Source organism: Pristiophorus japonicus, chromosome 5, assembly GCF_044704955.1.
Source record: "Pristiophorus japonicus isolate sPriJap1 chromosome 5, sPriJap1.hap1, whole genome shotgun sequence".
Classification (NCBI taxonomy): domain Eukaryota; kingdom Metazoa; phylum Chordata; class Chondrichthyes; family Pristiophoridae; genus Pristiophorus; species Pristiophorus japonicus.
In genome coordinates this window covers 37,696,796-37,723,401 of record NC_091981.1, presented here as the reverse complement: position 1 = coordinate 37,723,401, position 26,606 = coordinate 37,696,796, and the positions used below count along the sequence as shown (strand labels likewise).

The following is a 26,606-nucleotide window of genomic DNA, read 5'->3' as shown; positions in this document are numbered from 1 at the left end:
CACCTCTGGATGCAGGACGATGCAATGATATTGATACCTTTGTTTTCCAAAAACAATGAAGTGAGTGGCTTGTGATCTGTTTCTAGTTCAAATCGAAGACCAGACAGGTACTGAGGCATCTTTTTTAACCCCATGCACACAAGCTAGTGCTTCTTTCTCTACCATGCTGTTGGCTCTTTCCGCCTTTGACAAAGTTTTTGAAGCATATGCAACAGGTTGCAATTTGCCCGCAACCAACTCCATATGAGAAAGCATCACAGGCTAATACTAGCTGCAGACACGGATCATAATGTACCAGCAGCTTGTTAGAGCAAAGCAAATTAGTAGCTTTCTCAAAAGCTCTGTCTTGAGACGCACCCCAAACCCAGTTGTTGCCTTTTCTTAGCAGCATGTGCAGTGGCTCTAATAAGGTGCTCAATCTAGGTAAGAAATGACTGAAGTAGTTGAGTAGACCAAGGAATGAAAGCAGCTCCGTCACATTCTGAGGCTTGGGTGCATTTTTGATGACCTTGGTTTTCGAGTCCATAGGCCCGATACCGTCAGCAGCAATTTTCCCCCTCAGGAATTCGACTTCAGGTGCCATGAAGACGCACTTCGAGCATTTCAGTCTGAGTCCCACTTTATCCAGACGATGTAGAACCTCTTCCAGATTGTTCAGATGTTCAGCGGCGTCACGGCCTGTATCCAGTATGTCATCTTGGAACACGACGGTTCTGGGGACGGACTTCAGTAGACTCTCCATGTTCCTCTGAAATATGGCTGCAGCCGAGCGAATTCCAAAAGGACACCTGTTGTAGATAAACAGTCCTTTATGAGTGTTGATGCACGTAAGTTTCTTCGACGTGTCGACCAGCTCCTGTGTCATGTAGGCCGACGCCAGATCCAGTTTTGTGAACGACTTCCCCCAGCTAGCGTTGTAAACAGGTCATCAGCCTTCAGTAATGGGTATTGATCCTGTTTAGCAACTCGGTTGATCGTAACCTTGTAGTCTCCACAAATCCTGACAGTGCCATCACTTTTCAACATGGGAACAATGGGGCTGGCCCATTTGCTAAATTCGACCAATGATATGATCCCTTCACGCTGGAGTCTGTCCAGGTCAATTTCAACCTTTTCCCTCATCATGTGTGGAACTGCCCGAGCTTTATGATGGATGGGTCTTGCATCTGAGTCCACGTGGATCTGCACCTTGGCTCCCGTGAAATTGCCGATGCCTGGTTCAAACAGCAAGGGGAACTTGCTCAGCACTTGAGCACACGGAGTATCTTCCTCAGACGACAACGCTTTGATCTCGTTCCAGTTCCATTTGATTTTTTCTAACCAGTTGCTGCCAAACAGCTTTGGATCATTGCCTGGAACAATCAATAACGGTAAATCGTGAACCGCACCACCATACGACACCTTGATTACTGCACTGCCAATCATCGTTATGAGTTCTTTAGGGTACATACGCAACTTGGCATTGACTGGACTCAGCTTAGGCCTCACAGCCTTAGTATCCCACAGCCTGTCGAATGTCCTCTGGCTCATTATTGAGTGACTCGTACACGTGTCCAATTCCATCGATACCGGCACACCATTAAGTTTTACATTAATCATTATCGGTTGGCTCTTTGTTAGGAATGAATACACTCCATACACTTCCTCCTCTGGTATCTCGGATTGCATATCTGGATCCGTGCTAGACTAGTCATCATCCTCCATGTGGTGTGTCGCAGCACGCTTGCTCAGCTGCGGACACATGCACTGGAGATGCCGCACTCTCGAACAGCCTTTACAAATATACTGTTTAAACCGACACTGATGATGCCGATGACTTCCCCCACAACGCCAACATGGTGATATCGGATTCATTCCTGTTGGCGGACTTTGAGCAGCCATGGGTTTTGCATATGCAGTCGGGTAGGCCCTGCTATATGCAACTCTTTCAAACAACGATACTATCTTGTTTACAGTACTTGCCGAGTTATGACTTTTCAATGATATCTGCTTTAAGCTTTTGACCGTCGTCATGCATGATTGGGCAATCTTGATGGCCTTGCTCAAATCCAGCATCTCTGCCGCCAGTAGATTACGCAGTATCACCTCGTGCAGCATGTCTGCCAACGCAGTTTCGAACTTACACGGTCCAGCTAGACGTCTTAGGTCGGCAACGAATTCCGATACGTCCTGGTCCTCAGAATGAACGTGCATATAGAATCGATATCTTGAGATGATGATACCTTCATCTGAGATGGTCACGTACCAATGTTTCATAGTCCTTGCCCATTGGACATAAGGGCGAGAGGAGATTTTTTATGAGTCCATAGATTTTCGGACTGCAAACTGTGAGGAGTAGCGCCCGGCGCCGAACTGCGTCTGCCTCTTTCTCCATTTTGTTGGCCACGAAGTACTGGTTCAAGGGGACTACAAAGTTTGCCCAATCTTCTCCCTCCATGAATCGCTCCAGAATTCCAATTGTGCTAATTTTTGCATGCAAAGGTTCTTGTTACCTCGTCGCCAAATGTCATGTATGCAATAATTCAATAGACTGAATCCTGTAAACTCCGAACAGGTACAAAGCAGGCTGTACTTTATTAGGGCCCAAAGTGATTACATTACAAGATGGCTGGCCTTTTATACCTGGGCCGCATAATGACCTCCGACATTGGCGCCACCTGGTGGCTAGTAAACCCAAGCATACATACATGACAGATACAGCAAAGGCTATGGGCCCCGACAACATCCCGGTTGTAGTGCTAAAAACTTGTGCTCCAGAACTAGCCGCACCTCTAGCCAAGTTGTTCCAGTACAGCTACAAGACTGGTATCTACCTGCCACTATAGAAAATGCCCAGGTATGTCATATCCACAAAAAGCAGGATAAATCCAATTCGGCCAATTACTGTCCCATCAGTCTACTGTCAGTCATCAGCACAGTGATTGCGACAGTGCTATCAAGCGGCACTGATTCACCAGTAACTTGCTCACCGATGCTCAGTTTGGGTTACACCAGGACCGCTTGGCTGCAGACCTCATTACAGCCTTGGTCCAAACATGGACAAATGAGCTGAATTCTAGAAGTGAGGTGAGAGTGACTGCCCTTGACATCGAGGCAGCATTTAAACGAGTGTGACATCAAGGAGACCTAGTAAAATTGAAGTCAATGGGAATCGGGGCAACTTTCCACTGGCTGGAGTCATACCTAGCCCAAAGGGAGATGGTTGTGGTTGTTGGAGGCCAACCATCTCGGCCCAGAACATCACTGCCAAAGTTCCCATTAAGCTGCATGACCACATGGATGCACAGTAGCCTAGAGGTCCAGCGCAGGCTGCTCGCTCACCGGCTTTTAAATGGAAAAACCACGCAGGCATGGAACTTTGAATGGGCCACACAGCCGATTAAAGGGGCCATGCACCCAAAATAAAATTAGAGGGGCCATTGATCGCTGCAGGAGTTTCTCAGGGCAGTGTCCAAGGCCCACTGATTTTCAGCTGCTTCATCAATGACCTTCTCTCCATCATAAGGTTAGAAGTGAGGGTGTTCACTGATGACTGCACAGAGTTCAGTGCCATTCGCAACTCCTCAGATAATGGAGCAGTCCATGCCCGCATGCAGCAACACCTGGACAACATTCAAGCTTGGGCTGATAAGTGGCAAGTAATATTCGCGCGGTGCCAGGCAATGACTACCTCCAACAAGCGAAAGTCTGACCACTTCCCCCTGACATTCAACAGCATTACCATCATCAAATTCCCCTTCATCAACATCCTTTGGGTCACCATTGACTAGAACCTCAACTGGACCAGCCACATAAACATTGTGACTGCAAGAGTAAGTCAGAGGCGGGGTATTCTGCAGCTAGTGTCTCACCTCATGACCAATGTTACCCTGTAAGCTGCGCTTTGTTCTGCGTGCCTGTTTATTTTAATGCGTGGCCCCTTTAAATTTCTGCGCATGCACGATATTTACAATGTAAAAGCCGGTAAGCAGCCCATGCGGGACCTTTCAGATTAATGTGTGGCTACACGTGCACCTTAGCAGGAACATTGCTGCAGCCTCCCTATAACCTTTCCACCATCTACAAAGCACAAGTCAGGAGTGTAATGAAATACTCTCCACTTGCCTGGATGAGTGCAGCTCCAACAACACTTAAGAAGCCCGACACTATCCAGGCAAAGCAACTCACTTGATTGGCACCCCATCCACCACCTTAAATATTCACTCCCTCCACCACCAGGGCACCGTGTCTGCAGTGTATATCATCTACAAGATGCACTGCAGCAATTTGTCAAGGCTTCTTCGACAGCACCTCCCAAACCCATGACCTCTACCACCCAGAAGGTCAAGAGCAGCAGGTGCATGGGAACACCACCACCTTCAAGTTTCCCTCCAAGTCACACACCATCCTGACTTGGAAATATATTGCCATTCCTTCATTGTTTGGTGAATAAACTCCTGGAACTCCCTCCCTAACAGCACCGTGGGAGTAACTTCACCACACGGACTGCAGCGGCTCAAGAAGGTGAATCACCACCACCTTCTCAAGGGCAACGCGCAATAAATGCAGGCCTTGCATATGGCAGAGTTAACATGACGTGGACGCTGCATCATGGGTAAATCTGCAATCCTTGAAAATCTTCATGCTAGCTCCGCCTGATTCTTCTGGCATGAGGGAATGAAATTAAATGATCTCTCTTTGCATAGAGAGTCTCTGAGACCTCCCTGATGCAGCAGTGCACACCAAACTGCAAGATGTTTGAAATATTTCCAGCAGCAACCTCGAAGGAGCCAGGCGCATAAAAGGTCATAGCCACAGTCACGTTCACAGCTACTGACAATGCGGTCCTTGTCCTGCTCTGAGATTAGAATTGTGGTTGCAGCAGTTGGCAGATTTCAGTGACGATCTCCTTAGTGAATTGCAGACATCTCAAACATTGGTCGTTGTTGAAATTCAGCTCGGAGAATTGGTCCCTGAACACCCTGGGCGATATGTCCTCCTGCTGAGAGCATTTCTCCCCCCTCCTCTTCTAGCAGCTTGTCCTGCTCCACGTGAACTCTGCTCATTCTTCCAATCATGCTCAATGCCAAGAGAAAGGTTTACAAGTAACTTGATTGTGCAGAAGCCTTGAATCCATCAAGAAAGTACTTCAGCACCTGCCACAAGTGCCCCTGTAAATGTTTGAAACTTTAACCAACTCTAAAAAAAGCACCCAAAACATGTTGAATTGCAGCAACAGCCGGAAGAAATAAACCAGCAACTATCCTGCAAGTAGTTGATGGTTGCTTTAAACAGCACTGGTGAGGGGGTCCTTCATGCCGGTGAACACATGTTCGGCTGTGCGAGGACGGAGCGTGGAGTTCCAAAATGGCAACGCTGACGTCAACTCAGTGTTGCACACTGATTGACATCATGTTCTATCTGCTCTGCAAGCTGCTGGTGGACATTAGGTGCATATGCACTAACCCCATTACCAATTTGGCGTCCGGCTCACTTGGCATCAGAAGGGTGCTACCGAGCCCACTTTTTCCCCCTCTGTGTTTGCAGACTATTCAACGACACAGTGGATCACAACCAGTTTAACTGCTCTTGTCTTCTCCTGATGTTTCACACATATGCAATTCCAACCAAGTGTTCCTGGAATGGACGCCTACATGGCTTCCTTTCCCCTCCCTAATTGAGAGCGTCACACCAATGTTATCATTTAATTCTGCTGCCCGAGGTGAGATCGATAAGTTCAGCACAGATTGGGAATCGAACATGGGACCTTCCAAATTTAGCAATTGACTTTCAAGTTGAAATCATCAGCAGCACCGTCCAATGCGCCTTATTTGGGAAGAATTATGGGCTGGACATTCGGCGATTTTGCAACCAGGTTTTTGGTATTTCACCTTTTTTGGCGAAAACCCGATCAGCGGAAATTTCGGTGACGTTTTGTGGCGGCGGTTTTCAAATAGCGCTGGAGAGAGAACCGCTGCCATGCAAGACTCGAAATATCGCTTTTGCCAAAAATTTGGCTCTGTGTGCACTCATATTTTGCGTGAATAAGACCGACAGGGTAAAAGCTGCGTTGCAGCCCTTTGGAGCAGCGGTAATTATGAAGACCTGCAAAAAAGTAAGTTAAAGTTTTCATTTTTTAATTCTTTTGCAGCGATTCACTTGGTAAGTGTCTTGAAAATGTTTTGTGAATTTTTTATTTCCCATTTATTTTTAGGTGTTTTTCAGCCCTCCCTGGGCCCAACTCGCAGCGCTATCTGCCTCAGACTAAAGTTGCCAAAATTTGTGGTTTGCGCCGCGAATCCTTGTGTAACGCCGATTTTTACCTTCAATTTACGGCCTCATAGTGATAGCGACACAATAATGGTAATTTTGGCGAAAAAATACCGTTATCGCTGAGAACCGAATTTCTAGCCCTATGAATTTTTGCTGTGTAGTGTAATATATTTTAATTATAATTAATTTGTAAATGAATTTGGAAAATATATAATTGTATTAGATTTACAAAAAGATAATAATTTTACACTTGGAGGTAAAAACAATTATAAAACTTGAAAGGAGCAGCTAGAATATAATACACAGATAAGCATCAAAGCCCTGTTGTGTCTTCCTGCTGTTCTTCAGTAACTGAAGCAATGCCCCTTTCTCTTTTCAGGCTGTGTTGAAACAGATGAAGCCGATATATTTTTCCTTGTTGATGGATCAGGCAGTATACAACCTGAGAACTTCAAGGACATAAAAAGATTCCTGCTAGAAGTAGTGAGGGTATTCAGTATTAGTGCAGACCAGGTTCGTGTTGGGGTTGTCCAATATGCATCTAATCCACAAACTGAATTTGAACCCACTCAATATACCCGCAAAACTGAATTGGAGGGAGCGATTAAACGAATCGCTCAGCTTGGAGGAGGCACTAAAACAGGCCGTGCATTAACCTACATGAAGAATTTCATCAGTGAAGCAGAGATAAGCCGTGGACACAGGGTGCGGCGTTTCCTGATCACCATCACAGATGGACAGTCACAGGATAATGTAACAAGTCCTGCTGCAGAACTAAGGCAGGAGGGGGTAATTCTCTATGCTGTTGGTGTGGGAGATGCATCGAAAAATGATCTTCAGCTCATTGCAGGTGCTGATGAAAGAATCTTTTACACGCACAATTTTGATGCTTTGACAGATATGAAAAGCAATATTGTACGGGATATCTGTTCAAAGGAAGGTAAGAAATAAAATTCGCTCTAATCAGTGTGTTCTTCCAAATCAAAAGCTAATGCCAAGCATGACTTTCTCATTAATATTGTGAAGACTGGTAGTAATGATTCTTACTGGGTCACTTCTTACTATGATGGTAATGAGTTAGCAATAGAATATTTCTCACGATAGAAATCAAAGAAATTTACAGCTCGGAAGAAGGCCATTTTGGCCCATTGTGTCCGCGCCGGCCGACCAAGAGCTATCCAGCCTAATCCCACTTTCCAGTTCTTGGTCAGTAGCCCTGTAGGTTACGGCACTTTAAGTGCACGTCCAAGTACTTTTAAATGTGGTGAGCGTTCCTGCTTCTACCATCCTTTCAGACAGTGAGTTCCAGACCCTCACCACCCTCTGGGTAAAGACATTTCCCCAAAAATCTCCTCTAAATCTCCCCCCAATTACTTTAAATCTATACCCCTGGTTGTTGACCCCTCTGCTAAGGGAAACAGGTTCTTCCTATCCACTCTATCCCCTCATAATTTTATACACCTCAATCAGGTCTCCCCTTAGCCTCCTCTGTTCCAAAGAAAACAGACCCAGCATCTCCAATCTTTCCTCATAGTCAAAATTCTCCAGTCTAGTCAATATTCTTGTAAATCTGCTCTGCACCCTTTCCACTGCAATCACTTCTGTCCTGTAATGTGGTGACTAGAACTGCACGGAGTACTCCAGCTGCAGCCTAACCAGTGTTTTATACAGTTCAAACATAACCTCCTTGCTCTTGTATTCCATGCCTCGACTTTTAAAAGCAAGTATTCCATATGCCTTCTTAACCATCTTATCCACCTAGCCTACTATCTTCAAGGACCTGCACTCCAAGGTCCCTTTGTTCCTCTACACTTTTCAGTGTCGTACCATTTCATGTGTATTCCCTTGCCTTGTTAGACCTCCTTAAATGCATTACCTCACACTTATCCGGATTGAATTCCATTTGCCACTGTTCTGCCCACCTGACCAGTATATTGATATCTTCCTGCAGTCCGCAGCTTTCTTCTTCATTATCAACCACACATCCTATTTTAGTGTCATCTGCAAACTTCTTAATCATACCCCCAACATTTAAGTCCAAGTCATTGATATGTACCACAAAAAGCAAGGGACCCAGCACTGAGCCCTGCGGAAGCCCACTGGATACAGCCTTCCAGTCACAAAAACACCCATCAACCATTACCTTTGCTTCCTGCCTCCGAACCAATTTTGCCACATTGACCTGGGTCCCATGGGCTATTACTTTAGTGACCAGTCGGCCATGTTGGACCTTATCAAAAGCTTTGCTAAAATCCATATAGACTACATCATACGCTTTGCCCTCATCGACCCTCATGGTTACCTCCTCGAAAAATGTAATCAATTTAATCAGACACGACCTTCGCTCGACAAATCCATGTCTTTCCAAATGAAGATTTATCCTGTCCCTCAGGATTTTTTCCAATAATTTTCCCACCACTGAGGTTATCCCTTTCTCCCTTTTTAAACAAAGGTACAACATTAGCAGTCATCCAGTCCTCTGGCACCACACTTGTAGCCAGAGAGGATTAGAAAAATGATGGTCAGAGCCTCTGCTATTTCCACTTTTGCTTCTCTTAACAACCTGGGATACATTTCATCCGGGCCTGGGGATTTATCCATTTTCAAAGCTGCCAAGCCCCTTAATACTTCTTCTCTCACTATCTTTATCTCGTCGAATATTTCACACTCCTCCCTCATTGCAAAGTTTGCACCGCCCCTCTCTTTTGTGAAAACAGATACAACGTATTCATTCAGAATCCTACCCACGTCTTCAGCCTCCACACACAAATTCCCTTTATGATCTCTAATAGGCCCCACTCTTTGTCTAGTTATCGTATTGCTCCTAATGCATTTACAAAACACCTTCGGGTTTTCCCTGATTTTACTTGATAGTAATGACTTATGGTAATGAGCTAGCAATAGAACATTTCTCACTACGATTATAATGAGTTAACAGTGCAGCCTTCAAGATGAAAGTACAGAGTGTGAATGCACCTTGCTTGCCAATCATGAAGCACGTTCAACCAAAATGTTAGTGAGGAATCTTTAATCGGGATGATTAGAAATGCAGGTTTGAATCTGAGACCTGATCTAATTTCTTCTACATGTGTGAGGATTAAGGTAAGGCATTCTTGTAGTGAAAGGACCATAGAATCATAGAATGGTTACACCATTTGGCCCGTCGAGCCCGTGCCAGAGCACTTCAGCTAGGATGTAAAGAGTCTTGTACTTGCTCAGAGAGATTCAGGAAAGTAATACATCGGCCCTGATGTTAACTCAGAGAAGTGCTGGGAGTGGGAGGGTCCGATATTGCGCGGGAAACCCAGAAGTAAGTTCAGCGCTTCTGTCAGTGACCTTTTAAACTCTGCCATCTCATTAGCATTTTATCTCCTGACTCGGTGTGCAATCCACAGTAGCAATGAGGCCCTGCAGGACGCAGTCTCAACTACAATATTTAAAGGGCCAATCGAAGATGGAATTTGGAGCAGTTGGAGCTGGAAACAAGAGAGGAGAAAGGTTATGAGTGGATTTGAGATGATCCAAAGCTGCACCGCATTTCGATGATGCCTCTCTTGATCTGATGCCGGGGTCAATGAGGAGCCAGAGAGAGATACTCTTTCCTAGCAGTGGGAGGAAGAAACCAGCTGGTGACATCAAGAAGGCGCAGCTGGAGGTGGCTCAGGAGGTGAGCAGTAGGAGCATTGGCCACGTTCATGGAGTCAGTACAGGAACCACTGTAGGTAGATGTAGGTCATTTTAATGATCTAGCCAGGTAAGAAAAGGTGAGCACAGTTGCACATTTAGCTACATCCTACTGGGTGCATCACTCCACTCTTCACTCTGCCTTCTCAAGTCTAGTCCATCACACAATTGCTCACACCCACTTACTTGAAGGTGCACCCTTCCCTCTTAGTCTATGCACTTCCTCACATCCCCATCTACCCATCACTCGCTGCCATTCACCCTCATCCTCGGCCTTTTGGCTAAGATCATTTGGCTAAGATCATGCGTAACTGACCTGACAGGGGAGTAGCCACCATGACCTCCGGGTGGTTCTCCCTGGATCAGGAAGGTATATGCTTGCTTTTTTGGAAACAGGAGGTGGGTGGGGTGGCTTGACCCATCCACCTCCCCGGAGGTGTGTGGGGGACCTGACCCATCCACCTCCATGGCACGAACCTGGTATTGCAGTACTTCCAGGAATGGTGCAGTGGCTCTAGGCCTTTTGGCTAAGAACATTGGCGCAGAGTGATCCTTGGCGTGTGCAAGGTGACCTCTGGCGTTTGTGATTTGACAAAGAATTGGAACGATTGGCTACGAATTAAAAAAAAAAAAAAAAAAATTGCATCCCTCTCCCCAATAGTCACCCTAACCAAATGCACTGCATCCGTTGGGTGATCACATGCCATTACACTCTCTCATGCGTCTGTTCTTTCCCTTATTGCAGGAGAAAAGAGCACAGAATACGAGAGTAGGGAGAGAACCGGTAGTTGCCCTCCAAGGAATTGCCAGCAGAGCAGGAGGCGCTGGTGCTAAATGAGTTTCGGCATTCCCGGTTGTCGGAGATGGTGAGGGGGAGGTCCCAGCTTCCTGGTGAGACAATTAAATATCAGTAACCCACATGTCATACGGCACTCAGTCATGTTGATTTGATGTCAACAGTGAGTGAAATATGATCATCTTCATAATAATAATTTGCAACATTCTTACCTTGCCAATACCAATTCATGTCTTTTATCTTCGTCAGGACCTTCACGATGCAACAGAAGCTGATGGAGGTCGCGGATGACGAATTGTTAGAGGAGCTGAATCCTTCTGAGGGTGCACCATTACAAGTCTCATGCATATCATGTAGCAACGTAGATACTTGCACTTTCTGGGATCACTTAGACAGATAGTTGGGTTTTCACCTGGTGACTCACATTTCACAAGTGAAGAAGAGCATATGGTGGTGGCAGGGACAGCAGTGGCGAGTCTGCGTCGGCCCTCTCCAAGCTCTGCTCAGCGGGACACAGAAGCTGTACCTGTGGGACAGTCGATGCACAGGAGAATCATTGAGCTGCAGAGAATGTTCAATGCACTGACAATCTTTCCAAGCACACTGACAATGATTGCAGAGAGAATGGAGGAGTCCACCTCCAGCATGAGTGGGTTGATGTCGCAGGGCTTTGTGATGATGTGTTCTTCCATGGATAGAGTGACCAGCTCCATGGAACATCAAACAATCCAATCAAATGTGTCCAAGCATGCCTTGACCACAGCTGTGCAGCCATTTTGCCTGGATGCCAATATGCCTGCCACCTTAAATAGGATGACAGATACCTTAGCCTTGTCCTTACAGCGCCGCACTGATCTGCAACAAAGTGCTCTCCAGCACAGTGATTGCAGTGAAATGTGACTGGGCCATGACAGGGGTGATGGTGAAAGGGGACATGGAAATAGGGACTCCATTCAAAGCACTTCAGCTTCTCACCCTTTGTCAGTTGCCCCCCCTGCCCCCACCCCCCAGTCAGGATAGATTGGCGAATGATACTTAAGGGGTTGACAGTGGATGGGCAGACATTTAGAGACTGCATGGATGAACTACAACAATTGTACATCACTGTCTGGCGTAAAAATAAAAAAGGGAAGGTTGCTCAACCGTGGCTATCAAGGGAAATCAGGGATAGTATTAAAGCCAAGGAAGTGGCATACAAATTGGCCAGAAATAGCAGCGAACCCGGAGACTGGGAGAAATTTAGAACTCAGCAGAGGAGGACAAAGGGATTAGGGCAGGGAAAATAGAGTACGTGAGGAAGCTTGCAGGGAACATTAAGACGGACTGCAAAAGCTTCTATAGATATGTAATGGGAAAAAGGTTAGTAAAGACAAACGTAGGTCCCCTGCAGTCAGAATCAGGGGAAGTCATAACGGGGAACAAAGAAATGGCAGACCAATTGAACAAGTACTTTGGTTCAGTATTCACGAAGGAGGACACAAACAACTTTCCGGATATAAAAGGGGTCAGAGGGTCTAGTAAGAAGGAGAAACTGAGGAAAATCCTTATTAGGAGCCTACTGTCAACAAGAGCAGACATCGACGATGAGGTCCAACACAGCCTTCAGTGTGCCAGTGCAGCCTTTGGTCGCCTGAGGAAGAGAGTGTTTTGTTAGAAATATGCCAGGTTATGGTCTTACAATCACAAGCACATTGACTAAGTATATACATTTCCAGCAAATTTGATGCAAACAACCAAAACAGATATTGTAAAGAAAGCTGAAATTTAACATTTAATCAACAAGTCATGGACTTAAAAGATTCTCCAGATATCTTCTACTCGTATCCATTCATTGTGGATAATTCATTTTAAATGTATTTCTTCCTAGCCTTCAATTGTCCCAATCTAACATCTATATCGTTTTTCACTTAAACACACCTTCAATCGCTTTTATTCATTAATTCGATAGTTTCTCGATGGGAGTATGTATCAGTGCTTTAATAATTGTCACAATTCCCTGAGCCACATTAACCATTTCATGTCTTCTGTTATCAAGTAACACAGTATGTCTTGAGACCTGTTCTTTAGTGCAAATTCACCATGCATTTCCACATACAAGTTGCCTCATGCGCAACAAATCACGTCTGCACTCTTACACCGGTATCTATCTCTATGCCATTTGATGCAAGCCATCTTGGGCTTTCAGATAATCTTATCTAAAGATTGTCTAGAATCTTTGCTCATCTTCCACTGCATGTTTCAGGTAGTGGTCAGGTTATCAATGCAACTTTCTTTAAAAATTCATCGGCAATGACACAAATGTCTCCAAGAGAAAGCTATCGATTTATTATTCTTAACTATACATTCCTAACTTTCACGAGAATGTTAGAAAAATTCCTACTTGGTGCTGTAATTTTCCTGTTTCAATCTTGCATCTTAAGTAGACATCCCATTAATTACTATTCATATTCATGAACTCTGGAGTAACCTTACTATCCTAAATACAATATTAAAGATCAACATTTTTAAAATTCTTTATAACCAACTATATTGTGCCCGAGTCCTTTTTATCATTTGAAACTTATCACAAATCTAAACAACCATATTGTCTTGTAATGACAGATTTTTTCAATCTTCAATTATTTTTCCCCACAAACTTTTTCTCTTGATATACAGCATTTAGTAGGACCACCTAAATTGTTCCCAAGCAGTTTATTTTAGTAAAGAATTATCCCTTTAAACTTCAGTGAGAATTTTCCCTTCTTGAGTGCTCGAAAAAGCAACTCATATCAATTTACCTTAATATTTGAACTTATTAATTCCTATTTCAGAAACAAGTTTTTGCCAAGTTTGGTAGTTCTCATGGTGTCTTAAACATTGGAGATAAAAGTAATCGCCATTTATTCACAAGGTAACTTCCATAGCTTAGATCACCACCTTGAGCACATCTTGTCGGGAAATTGTGTTGGGGAAATTGATGGGATTGAAGTCCGATAAATCCTCAGGGCCTGATGGACTGCATCCCAGAGTACTTAAGGAGGTGGCCTTGGAAATAGCGGATGCATTGACAGTCATTTTCCAACATTCCATAGACTCTGGATCAGTTCCTATGGAGTGCAGGGTAGCCAATGTAACCCCACTTTTTAAAAAAGGAGAGAGAGAGAAAACAGGGAATTATAGACCAGTCAGCCTGACATCGGTAGTGGGTAAAATGATGGAATCAATTATTAAGGATTTCATAGCAGCGCATTTGGAAAGAGGTGATATGATAGGTCCAAGTCAGCATGAATTTGTGAAAGGGAAATCATGCTTGAAAATCTTCTGGAATTTTTTGAGGATGTTTCCAGTAGAGTGGACAAGGGAGAACCAGTTGATGTGGTGTATTTGGACTTTCAGAAGGCTTTCGACAAGGTCCCACACAAGAGATTAATGTGCAAAGTTAAAGCACATGGGATTGGGGTTAGTGTGCTGACGTGGATTGAGAACTGGTTGGCAGACAGGAAGCAAAGAGTAGAGTAAATGGGTACTTTTCAGAATGGCAGGCAGTGACTAGTGGTGTACCGCAAGGTTCTGTGCTGGGGTCCCAGCTGTTTACATTGTACATTAATGATTTAGACGAGGGGATTAAATGTAGTATCTCCAAATTTGCGGATGACACTAAGTTGGGTGGCAGTGTGAGCTGTGAGGAGGATGCTATGAGGCTGCAGAGTGACTTGGATAGGTTAGGTGAGTGGGCAAATGCATGGCAGATGAAGTATAATGTGGATAAATGTGAGGTTATCCACATTGGTGGTAAAAACAGAGAGACAGACTATTATCTGAATGGTGATAGATTAGCAAAAGGGGAGGTGCAACGAGACCTGGGTGTCATGGTACATCAGTCATTGAAGGTTGGCATGCAGGTACAGCAGGCGGTTAAGAAAATAAATGTCATGTTGGCCTGCATAGTGAGGGGATTTGAGTATAGGGGCATGGAGGTGTTACTACAGTTGTACAGGGCCTTGGTGAGGCCACACCTGGAGTATTGTGTACAGTTTTGGTCTCCTAACTTGAGGAAGGACATTCTTGCTATTGAGGGAGTGCAGCGAAGGTTCACCAGACTGATTCCCGGAATGGCGGGACTGACATATCAAGAAAGACTGGATCAACTGGGCTTGTATTCACTGGAGTTCAGAAGAATGAGAGGGGATCTCACAGAAACGTTTAAAATTCTGATGGGTTTAGACAGGTTAGATGCAGGAAGAATGTTCCCAATGTTGGGGAAGTCCACAACCAGGGGTCACAGCCTAAGGATAAGGGGTAAGCCATTTAGGACCGAGATGAGGAGAAACTTCTTCACTCAGAGAGTGGTGAACCTGTGGAATTCTCTACCACAGAAAGTTGTTGAGGCCAATTCACTAAATATATCCAAAAAGGAGTTAGATGTAGTCCTTATTTACTAGGGGGATTAAGGGGTATGGCGAGAAAGCAGGAATGGGGTACTGAAGTTGCATGTTCAGCCATGAACTCATTGCATTGCGGTGCAGGCTCGAAGGCCTACTCCTGCACCTATTTTCAATGTTTCTATGTTTCTATGCTCCCAAGTCTCCCGATGGCCACGTCTCCCTCTGTACAGGTGCAGGTGGAACAGTCTTTAGCGGGGACCTCATGGGCTCCAAAATCCAGCTGGTGTCAGCCTAGAGCATTTCAGCAGTCAGAGCAGGGATCTGAGCAGCCTGCTTCTACCTCTGCTGAAACCACAGAGGTTGCACCACATAGGAGCGGTAGGAAAAGGAAATGAAAAGTTTTATAGTTGCACAAAGATATGCACATGGGTGTGTGATAATGTTGTTAAGTTTCTATTGTTTAGTTAAAGTACATAAATTACATTTTTTTGCCCCACGTTCCCGCCTTGCCCATTCTTGGTTGCTGGGTGACAAGTCGCCTTTTACATTGTTTGATGATGAATGGGAAGACATGAACTGATGGGATTCAATGGGCGGATGTGCAAGAGGTGTTTGATTGTTTTCAGGACTGCTTTATATCATTGGCATGGGGCTGGGGGCCGGGAAGAGTGGCCGTTGCAACCTAAGTGAAGGTGGCAACAATAAGGGCGACCCTGGCATCCCTGACAGCAATGTGAACAGCTGGTGGTACATTGCCCTCATCACCTTGCTCATCCCCATCTTCTCCTCCTCATCTTCTCCTCCTCAGAATCATCTGAAGAGAATCTGAGGTTTGCGCCTTGTTCCTCTTGCAGGTCCAAGCCTCGCTGCTGCGCGATGTTGTGCAGAGCACAGACACTGCAATCATTCTGGACACCTTGGCCGGTGCGTACTGAAAGGCGCATTCTGCTCTGTCTAGGACCTGAAGCACATCTCCAGCAAGCCGATGGCTTGTTGAATCACACATCTGGTGCACACTGCATAAATATTTTTTCGTGGTTTAACAATAGCTGCACATTGATGGAGTGGAAGCCCTTGCCGTTGACGAATATTCCTGGTTGATTTGGGGGTGCCCGGTTTGCCACGTGTGTGCAGTCGACGTTGCCCTGCATCAGTGGGAAGCCAGCCAGTGACGCAAATCCAAGCGCTCACTCATTCTGATTGGCAGCATTGCAGGCAAAGTTCACATAATTGCCGACCTTAACAAATAACCTGTCAGTCACCTGTCTTATGCATTTGTGAGCCGCTGACTTGGAGATCCCAGATATGTCTCTGGCAGAGCCCTGGAAGGAACCAGAGGCTAAAAAGTTGAGGGAAGTGGTGACCTTGACCACCAGTGGTAACAGTTGGCCACCAGGTCGAGGCAGCAGGGCTTCTTCGAGCAGGCTGCAAATATCTGACACCTCCTGATGTGATGATCTGAACCTCCTGAAACACTACTGTTTGGACATGTCAAGGAAACAAAGCCTCTGTCTCCACACCCAGTGTTGTGGGTAGTGCCTCCTGCAAGCTGCACCCCTCTGCCTTTCCCCCTCTGCTGCTCCCCTCTCTGCTGTTCAGCTACAGGTTTTTCAAGAGCAGGCTGCAGCTGCTGGTGCTGGTCCTCGTCTGAGGTCCAATCTCAGGCAACAAAAGTGCCAGCCATCCTTAAGTGATTGAGATAAGCTCCAAAGTGTAGAAAGGTAACTCTCAGCAAAAGTGCTGTGAAAAAACCCTTTCCCTCTCGCAGGTAAGGAAGCAACTGTGAGTAGTAAGTATTTATTGCAGTACTTCCATGAGTTTGATTCAGCCTCTTCAATTCCCATTGTGGGAATTGCTTTCACTGGTGAGTTTCAGGAAGCCTGGGAAACCCATGGCTGCACCGTTAAATTTAAAAGTAATTGAAATATTGCTCTAATTGGGCGATGAGAAGATGTTAATAGATAACCGGCCTCTCTTGGAGCCAGCTTCCTGACGCGTTAATATTTTTGTCGGTTTTAACCCCCACCCACACCCAAACCCATGAGCTATGTTAGTCTTTTTATTTTGGCTTATCTGATGAAGTCATGAAAGGTTTTACAACATTGACTTGCCATTCGACTGGTTCTAGTGGTGGCACTAATTACCTCTGCCAACTCCTTCCATTGGGCACAGCGTGTAGCACTGGCGCGTCACTGGGCTGTCCACTTCCTTTAAAGGGGAGGGCATACTGCGAGCTCTGCACGGGTTTGAGGGACCTCCAGTAGACCACCGGGGCTGTGGGATGCCGTGGTCACAGCTTGGCAATGAGTGGAGTGCCAGGTTGCACCATCGTGGCATGGACCCCCCCAAAAAACCCAGGGAGGTTGGACTGGTAAATCGAGTGGAAATGAAAAATGGCACCGCACACACCTTCCCTTTAACTTTCGACCCCCAAACGAAGTGCGACCCGGTTCACAACCCACGAGCTGGCAATGACATTGCCCGCGGCAGCCTTATGGGGCGCTGCCCAACTGCCAATGCGGGACAAAACTGGGTCGTTGTGCATGATGATGATGTAATCGCTGGTGGCACAGCGGCCAAGGGTCTTGCGCCTCCTCTACTTCCCACGCAATTTTGCGGGAGCCGGTAGCGCCACCCCCCAGCCCCCCACTCCCCCTGGGCGAAAACACATTTGTGCCCCGTTAACGCCCTCTGGAGGTGCTAATGGGAGGCACACAGCAGGACAATTTCAACTCCAGACAAGTTTTTTGATTTTTCTTACTGTGTGAAACCTTATTTTGGATTACTGAAATCTCAGTTTCTGAAAAAAAGTGACACGTGAAATTTTGTTTTCTAAAAGTATTTTAAGTAATTTGATTGGTTCATCAAACAACCGTGATGGTGAATTGTTCACACAGTTTTACCATTATTTTCCGAACATGAATAGGCCACTCAACTCCTCGAGCTTGTTCCACCATTCAATTAGATTATGGCTGATCTATACTTCAACTCCATTTCCCTGCCTTGGCTCCATATCCCCTGATACCCTTACCGAACAAAAATCTCAATCTTGAAAGCTCCAATTATCCCAGAATCTACATCTTTTTGGGGTAGAGAATTCCAGATTTCCATTACCCTCTGTGTGAAAAAATGTTTCCTGCTTTCCTTTCTAAATAGCCTAGCTCTACTTTTAAGATTATGTTACCTCAGTCATGATTCCCCCATTAGAGGAAATAGTTTCTCTGTATCTACCCTATGAAATCCTTTTAACATTTTAAATACCTTCATCAGATCATCTCACAATCATCTGTACTCAAGGGAATACAAGTAATGTTTATGCAACCTGTCCTAATTTAACCTTCTTACCTCTGGTGTCATTACAAATGTTTAGATAGGAAATGTAATTATAAATATTGACATACGGTTGTTATAGGAAGTAATCTTTGCGGAGAGAAAATCTACAGGGTATGTGATATATATCCATGAGTGGATAAAATACTTGTAATTGCTACTATGCTGTTTTATTTAAACTTGTTGACAGACACAGCATTTTAAAAACATTTATTGCGCTTTATTTTCCTTTAGCTTGCAACATCTTCCACAAAGCTGACATCACCTTCCTAATTGATGGATCAGGGAGTATAAAGCAGGAAGACTTTCAGGAAATGAAGAGCTTTATCCATGCTTTTGTAGATAATATCAGTGTTGGATCAGATAAGGTTCAAATTGGGGTAATACAGTTTTCCACAGATCCAGAACTAATGTTCCAACTTAATCATTACACTTTAAAAGCTGATGTAAACAGCGCGATCGATAACATGCAACAGTTGGGAGGGGGAACAAACACAGGTCGTGCGCTGAGATTTACAGCGGACTACTTTGATGAAGGTAAAGGGGGTCGGCCTGATAGCCCACAATACCTCATAGTGATGACCGATGGAGAATCGCAGGATGAGGTCCTTCAACCAGCTAAAGACATGAGGGCCAAAGGAGTCATCGTGTTCGCCGTGGGGGTTTTCAAAGCTAACTACACTCAGCTTCTGGAAATTGGAGGATTTCGGGATAAAGTTCACTATGTCAAAAACTTTGATCAACTGGATGCAATAGAAAAGAAAATTTCATGGGAGATTTGCAGTCCACCTGCAGGTGGGTAAAAGTTTTTCTGAATTTCCTGATGCACTGAGTTCCAAGAATCTGCTGACGCTATCTATAAAAAGCAAACAAGAATAACTTGCTCAGATAAAACTTAGCAATACAATTCTTTCACAGCTTTGAAAGGCCCAGAAGCTATTTATGTAACCAATAGAAATGAACTGCGGTAATTAACAATGACATACTATCACGGGTATGCTGCCCCATTTATTTCATGGTTCATTGGCCATAGGGCCCACTGTTATGATTTTCAGCCTCTATAATGCTACTATACATTGGGTGTCTCCTCCTGATATTGCGAGGGGTTGAACCTGGAGTCTTGCTTTGCACTATTGGTACTGAAAACCTACACCCCTGAAAGCTCAAGCCCCATAATCGGTTTGGAGTGTCAAATTTTCACTGTGCATGTAAAACAGGTGCTGCATGGGATACTCCTGTCCCTCGTTATGTTCTTGAAGCTGTACTGCTATTTTTCACATTTATAGGGAATTATCATTGAGCATTTGCCTCAACCACTCCATCAGATAGTCAGTTTCACATTCTTACCACTCTCTTCATAAAGAGGTTTCTCTAGAATTCCCTATTGGATTTATTAACTTATATTTATGACCCCCTAGTTTGGTCTCCCCACAAGTGGAAACAGCTTCTCTATGTCTATCCCATTGAACCCTTTCATAATTTTAAAGGCCTCTATCAGGTTACCCCTCAGCCTTGTCTTTTATGGAGAAAGGAGACATAGCCTGTTCAGTTTTTCTTGAAATTTGTACCCTCTAAGTTATGGCACAGGCCGATCGATCGAATGGCCTCCTTCTGGGCTGTAAAATTCTATGACTATATTATAATATATTACATTAGCAACAGGTATCCTTTCTGTCTAGCCCTCTATATCAGAAGGCACACAGCACAACCCACTGTCTATGAAACCATCAGTCTTCAGTGATTGACACTATTCGGGCATATTGTCCGGTCAGATGAAGACTTTGATATGAAGAGAGCCTAAAGTCATCTCAGTCGATGCTCCCTCCAGACTGGCATAGACCTTGAGGGAAACCAAGAGCCACTTGGACCCTTGCGGTCACGCAGGACCTCAAAAAAGCTCAACACTGGCTTCTACTTTGCATGGCACTAGGTGCAAGACTGGAAATTTTGCACACGCACCTCCACACTGCTACTGGTGGAGTAGGCCATCAGTAGTAGTGCTGGCAATAGTGTCTCTCTGGATTTACAGGAGCCTCCACCAGAGTAACAGCAGGTGTGGCAAGGAATTTCAACCCTTTGTTTCCTTCGACATTGTATGACAGTCATTGGTTGTTCTTTTCTTATTTTGCAGATTGCAAAAGGACTGAAAAGGCAGACATTGTATTTGTAGTAGACGGATCTAACAGCATTGACGACATTAAGTTTGAAAGCATGAGAAAGTTCATGTTGACCCTGGTGGACCAGACCGGAGTTGCCACAGACGGAGTTCGATTTGGAGCTATGTTGTTTGGCACCCACCCGAAAACTGCATTTCATCTGAATAATCAGAGCACGAAAGCTGATGTGCGAAAGAAAATCATGCAATTAAAAGGCGAACTGAATGACACTTACACAGTTGATGCCCTTAAACATGCAAGAACCCTTTTGAGTAGAACAAATGGTGGACGAAAGGAAGACGGAGTGCCTCAGTTCCTAATAGTCATTACTGACGGGGATTCCACAGTGGTAGAAGGACTAAATGCTACAGCTACAGCCATCAGAGACAGCAATGTTAATATCTTAGCCGTTGGTGTCGACAAAGCCATTGAAGAAGAACTTCTGATGATTGCAGGATCAAAGGAGAATAGGTTTTACGTTAACAATTTTACACGTTTGGAATATTTAGGCAACAACATTTCTCAGCTTATATGTAATGAAGTTAAACCAGGTAAGTTATTTGCTGAAAGAAAATTTTGTGTAAGTTAAAGATCAGTGTAAATTTGAAAGAATTAGAAAATCGCCATGGTGGAGTCAGGGGTTATGCTGGTCCTGGTGGTCCTTGTGCATGAAACACAAAAAGTATGCAGGTACAGCAAGTAATCAGGAAGGCAAATGGAATGTTGGCCTTTATTGCAAGGGGGATGGAGTATAAAAGCAGGGAGATCTTGCTACAACTTTACAGGGTATTGGTGAGGCCACAGCTAGAGTACTGCATACAGTTTTGGTCTCCTTATTTAAGGAAGGATATACTTGCATTGGAGGCCATTCAGAGAAGGTTCACTAGGTTGATTCTGGAGATGAGGGGGTTGATTTATGAAGAAATATTAAGCAGGTAGGGCCTATACTCATTGGAGTTTAGAAGAATGAGAGATTATCTTATTGAAACATATAAGATACTGAGGGGGCTCGACAAGGTAAACGCAGAGAGGATGTTTCCACTCATTGGAGAAATCCAGAAATAGGGGTCATAGTTTACGAATAAAAGGGTTGCTCATTTAGAACTGAGATGAGGAGAAATTTCTTCTCTCTGAGAGTCGTAAATCTGTGGAATTCTCTGCCCCAGAGAGCTGTGGAGCGTGTGGTCATTGAATATATTTAAGATGGAGATCGACAAGAATTTTGAGCGATAAGGGAGTGAAGGGTTATGGGGAGCGGGCAGGGAAGTGGAGCTGAGCCCAAGATCAGATCGACCATGATCATATTAAATGGCAGAGCAAGCTGAAGGGGCCAAATCGCCTACTCCTGCTCCAAATTCTTATGTTCTTATGTTTCGGGCGGTGGTCAATTTCGGCCCCACTGTATGAATGCAAATTATTGTTATGTGTTACAGTTATTTACAGTTTGAATCCAGACAGCAAGTCTCAACAATTTAACACCTAGATTTTGCATCAGGATTGTCACAATAATAGTTTTCAGATGATTAAGGTCTAAGAAAGTGGTACCACTACTCGTCAGCATTCAAGAGTAAACTTGGATTTATAAATTTATTTGGAAAGGACAAAAATTTTAAATGTTTAAAGAAATGAAGCATAGAAAATGCTGATGTCACCAATTTATGGTTTATGCTCTCCTATCCTAGATTGCGAAGTTCGTGAAGCAGACATTGTTTTTCTAATTGATGGATCAAAAAGTATTGACCCAGATGACTTCACCCGCCTGAAAAATGTATTGAAATATATGATACAAATGTTAAGTTTTGATCAATCAAAGTTCCAGTTTGCAGTAGCCCAGTACAGCACAGAGCAAGTCGTTGAATTTTACCTGAATGAGACTAGTACCCAGACTGCACTTGTCAATAGAATTGACAGAATCACCCAACAGTTTGGAAACACCCTGACTGGGAAGGCACTGTCGTTTGTGAAGGGTTTCTTTGAACCATCATCAGGAAGTCGAAAGCTGAAAGGGGTCCCTCAATACCTCCTGGTGATTACAGATGGAGAATCCCAAGACAGCGTGGTTGTCCCAGCCAACAACTTGAGGAAAGAGAACATCAATATTTTTGCCATTGGTGTTGGAGCAGCAAATGAAAATGAACTGGTTCAAATTAGTGGAGCGGCAGATCGAAAATTTCATATTGAGAACTATACTAAATTAGATAGAATTAAAAGAAGTGTTGTCCGTAATATCTGCACCCCACCTGAACAAGGTTAGTGAAATTTGCTTAGTGGTACAGCTTTCAAAATTACACTGTTGCACTAAAATTGCCTGGGACAATATTCGTTAACTATACATCGTATCTCTGGATACCCATGGAGGGAATCAAATGTTATTTCCAAACAGGGTTCTATTAGTAAATTGAAATGGATTGTTTCTTCTCATTTAGGTTTGCATCAAAGATCCTGATGTATGTGAGTAAGAAAGAAGAAAAGGCAGAATTGTTCATAATAGTAATAGTGCAGTAATAATAGTCTTCAATTACACTATAGACTGGGAAAAAAACAGAGTAAAGGGCAAGGAGGGTGAAGAATTCATAAAACGTGTACAGGAGAACTTCCTTAATCAGTATGTGTCTAGTCCAACAAGGAAGGAAGCAATGCTGGATCTAGTTCCGGGGAATGAAATGGGGCATGAGGAGTGTGTTTCAGTGGGAGAACATCCATATAGTGATCAAATGCAGAGTTCCTTCACGGCAAACGAGCCAAAGTTGGGCAGTGTAAACGTTACAAGGACACCCTCAAAGCCTCCCTGGTAAAGTGCGACATCACCACTGACATCTGGGAGTCTCTGGCCGAAGACCGCCCTAGGTGGAGAAAGTGCATCCGGGAGGGCGTTGAGCTCTTCAAATCTCAACGCTGCGAGTGTGAAGAGGTCAGACGCAGGCAGCGGAAGGAGCATGTGGCAAATCAGTCCCACCAGCCCCCTTCCCCCGACGAATGTCTATCCCACTTGTGACAGGGTCTGTAGCTCTCGCATTGGACTGTTCAGCCACCAAAGGACTCACTTTAGGAGTGGAAGCAAGTCTTTCTAGATTCCGAGGAACTGCCTATGATAATGATGATAAAATTAGGTTTATTGTAGTTATGGAAAGGGAAAAGCAAAATACCCAACTGGAAGAGAGCCAATTTCAGTGATTTGAGAAGGGATCGAGCACAAGTAGACTGGAAACCAAGAATGGCCAGGCAAACTGTAAATGAACAAGCCTTTAACACGGAGATAGTTCAGATTCAAACCAAGTGTATTCCCATAAGGAGGAAAGATGGGGTATCCAAAGTTAGAGTTCCCGAAGTGACAAGAAAATAGAGGCTAAAATAAAACAGAGAAAGGAGGTTTATGGCAAATGTCAGGTACAGAATACAATTGAAAACCAGGCAGAATACAGAGACTGCTGGGGGAAATTGGAAAAAGATGTAAGAAAGTCAGAATAAGATAAAAAAATATATATATTTTACAAAGATATAAAATTGTATCATATATATATATATATATATATAGTGATAGTTAAAGGAATGATGGAGCTGATTAGGAACAAAAAATGAAATCTTCTTGTGGAGGCAGAGGGCATTACTGAGGTACTGATTGAGTACTTTGCATCTGTCTTCACAAAAGAAGAGGATGAAGTTAACGTGACAGTAGAGGATGGGAGTGTTGCTCCTGGCCCACAAGCAGTGCTGGAAAGGCACTTACCTGTTCCATCCAGCTGTCCTTACCTCCCTTCAGTTGTCGGGTTTCCCGAGGCCTGGGAACCCGGCCAGCCTGTGTTAAAGCTGGATCTTAGGCAGCTGCCTCAGTAAAATATTTCACTGAGGGACCCACTTCCTGAGAGCGGGTTGGCTGGCCGTCACTCGCCCCACTTCCGTTAAAACTGGAAGTGGGCGGGTTGGAGGAGAGTTGGGTTTGGGTTTGAAATTTTTGATATTTAACTTCCTATGCAACCCAAACCCAGTCATTTTGGGGGGTTGAAATGACCCTCTATGTGTTTATGTCCATTGAATGCACAACATGCTGTGCCAGAGATGAGTGTGCTATCAACTGAGCCGTACTGGCACAAACAGGTGACACTTTACCCAGAAGGGCCAACATCTCTATTTCCTTGCCCACGAATGAGCAGCCACCTCGCTTACGCTACCCCTGCAGCTGCCACAGTCTTGGGCAGGGTCTTGTGATGAGCAGCTGGAGTGCCTGCCCATTTCAGCTAGGAGGCTACTTGTAATATGGAATTCCTGTGATGTACATCGGACCCCAATTGCAATTTCGAAGTACATTTCGGCCTAGCTGTACTAAAAGGTGAATGACTTAACCAGCAGTCTTTAAAGGGCCGCTCACAAAATGATCGAGGAAATTTATATATTTTTAGGTGGTGCCAGGAGGAATGGGAATGATTCTCCTCGGCACACATAGACACTCCGGACTGCTACGGGCCTATACGGGGTCCTCCTGAGAGTGCCTCCCATCCCTCCTCCCCCACGGCTCTAACATTCCCGCCCTCCCGGATCAAATGAGCTGCAGCAGAGCATCCCTTTGGCACCTGCCGATCACCAACGGAATATAAATGAGGCCGGGGCCTCACGTTGGCAAGAACGGATGGGAAACGGGTGTACAACAGTGAGTAGTTAAAATCGGTGGGTAGGCTTTCGACTTCAGCATTCCTGACACTGGAACCATTTTAGGAGTTTGGACATTACATCCCATCAATAACTTGGTCCACCATTTCCATCCTAACATGTTCGATTGTGACGGCTTTAAGCAAACATTGTCAATAATCCTTTTTTCATTTGCTGATCTTTATTTTTGATTTCCAGCTTGCACCGTAAATGTTGCTGTGGGATTTGAAAGCTCAAATCAGATACAATTTGAAAACATACTTGCTGGTCAGTATAAACTACAAGTAAAGCTGGACGAAATCTTAAAGCAAATCACCTCTCTAGAGGTCAGCTGTGACTCAAATTACCATTTGAAAATCAGAGTTGGATTTTACATCCAAAATGAAATCGGCCGGATTGTCCATGAAACCCAATTTAAGGAATACAATTCAAAACTGATTGATGGCCTGCAAGCTATCAAGGCGGACAGTCGCGTTAAGTTAAATGCAAAGAATTTAGAATCATTTTTGAGGAAGTTCAATGAATCGACCTCAAAAGTCAAGGTAATGTTTCCTGTGGGAAAATCTTTTGTTAACAACAATCTTTGGTGCATTTACAGAATGGACTTTTAATGAACACATAAAAGTTGTTTTGCTTATTTTATAGTAGATCATTATGAGACGGACAGGAAGTAGATGTGATGTAAAAGTGTGGCTGGTGAGCTTTATCAGGGCCCATCATTAGATTGAAAAAGATAGAGCTTGCATTTATTGAGCAGCTTTAGGGGTGGAAATCAGGTTGGAGGCTTCTTAGGGTGCTAATGGCGGCAGGATGGTAAATTTTGTGTCGGAAAATGGTTTGCGACGGCAGCCAAAAAATTTGGTTGCTGTGTCCTGAGAGTGGAGTGGGGCGTTCTACACCTCTCTTCGGGCACTAGGCCGGGTGAGCAACTGAAAATCCGTTGCTAAAGAGCCAGCCTCATAGCGTTCCAAGAGAGGCCTCCCTGTCTCTTAATAAATGACTCTTTGAAGTGTAGATGATTAAAATGATGGTCTGTTTAAATATAATTGATCTGTAGGTGATGATATTATTCACGGATGGATTAGATGATCCCTTGCATCAGCTCAAGCGAACATCACAAACGCTCAGAGAAAATGGTAAATATATCTTTATTTTCAAAGCGGCTTGTTTTGGGGTCATTGGCCCTGATATTATCTTGGTGTCATATTCGGTGTGGTGAGGAGGAGTCATAGACAGTAAACCTGGAAGAATGGGTTTCCCGAACGCTCTGCAGTTTTTAATCGGCTAACATCAATTTGTAACTGATCGCTAGATGTTGTGCAGTAGTAAGCTAGGGTGACTTGTTTGCAGATGCGCCGACCTTGTCAGCTGAATCTCTAC

General features: G+C 44.4%; 1 protein-coding gene across 1 annotated transcript in view; it reads left to right on the top strand.

Moving 5' to 3' along the window:
• Positions 1–26,606, top strand: part of LOC139264065 (collagen alpha-6(VI) chain-like) — a 177,596-nt gene that overhangs the window by 55,636 nt on the left and 95,354 nt on the right. Inside the window, exons 5-10 of the mRNA XM_070880163.1 lie at positions 6,632–7,192; positions 18,661–19,221; positions 20,558–21,133; positions 22,265–22,831; positions 25,425–25,768; positions 26,284–26,362. Coding sequence (XP_070736264.1) covers positions 6,632–7,192; positions 18,661–19,221; positions 20,558–21,133; positions 22,265–22,831; positions 25,425–25,768; positions 26,284–26,362 — 2,688 coding nt within the window. The remainder of the gene's footprint in view (positions 1–6,631; positions 7,193–18,660; positions 19,222–20,557; positions 21,134–22,264; positions 22,832–25,424; positions 25,769–26,283; positions 26,363–26,606) is intronic.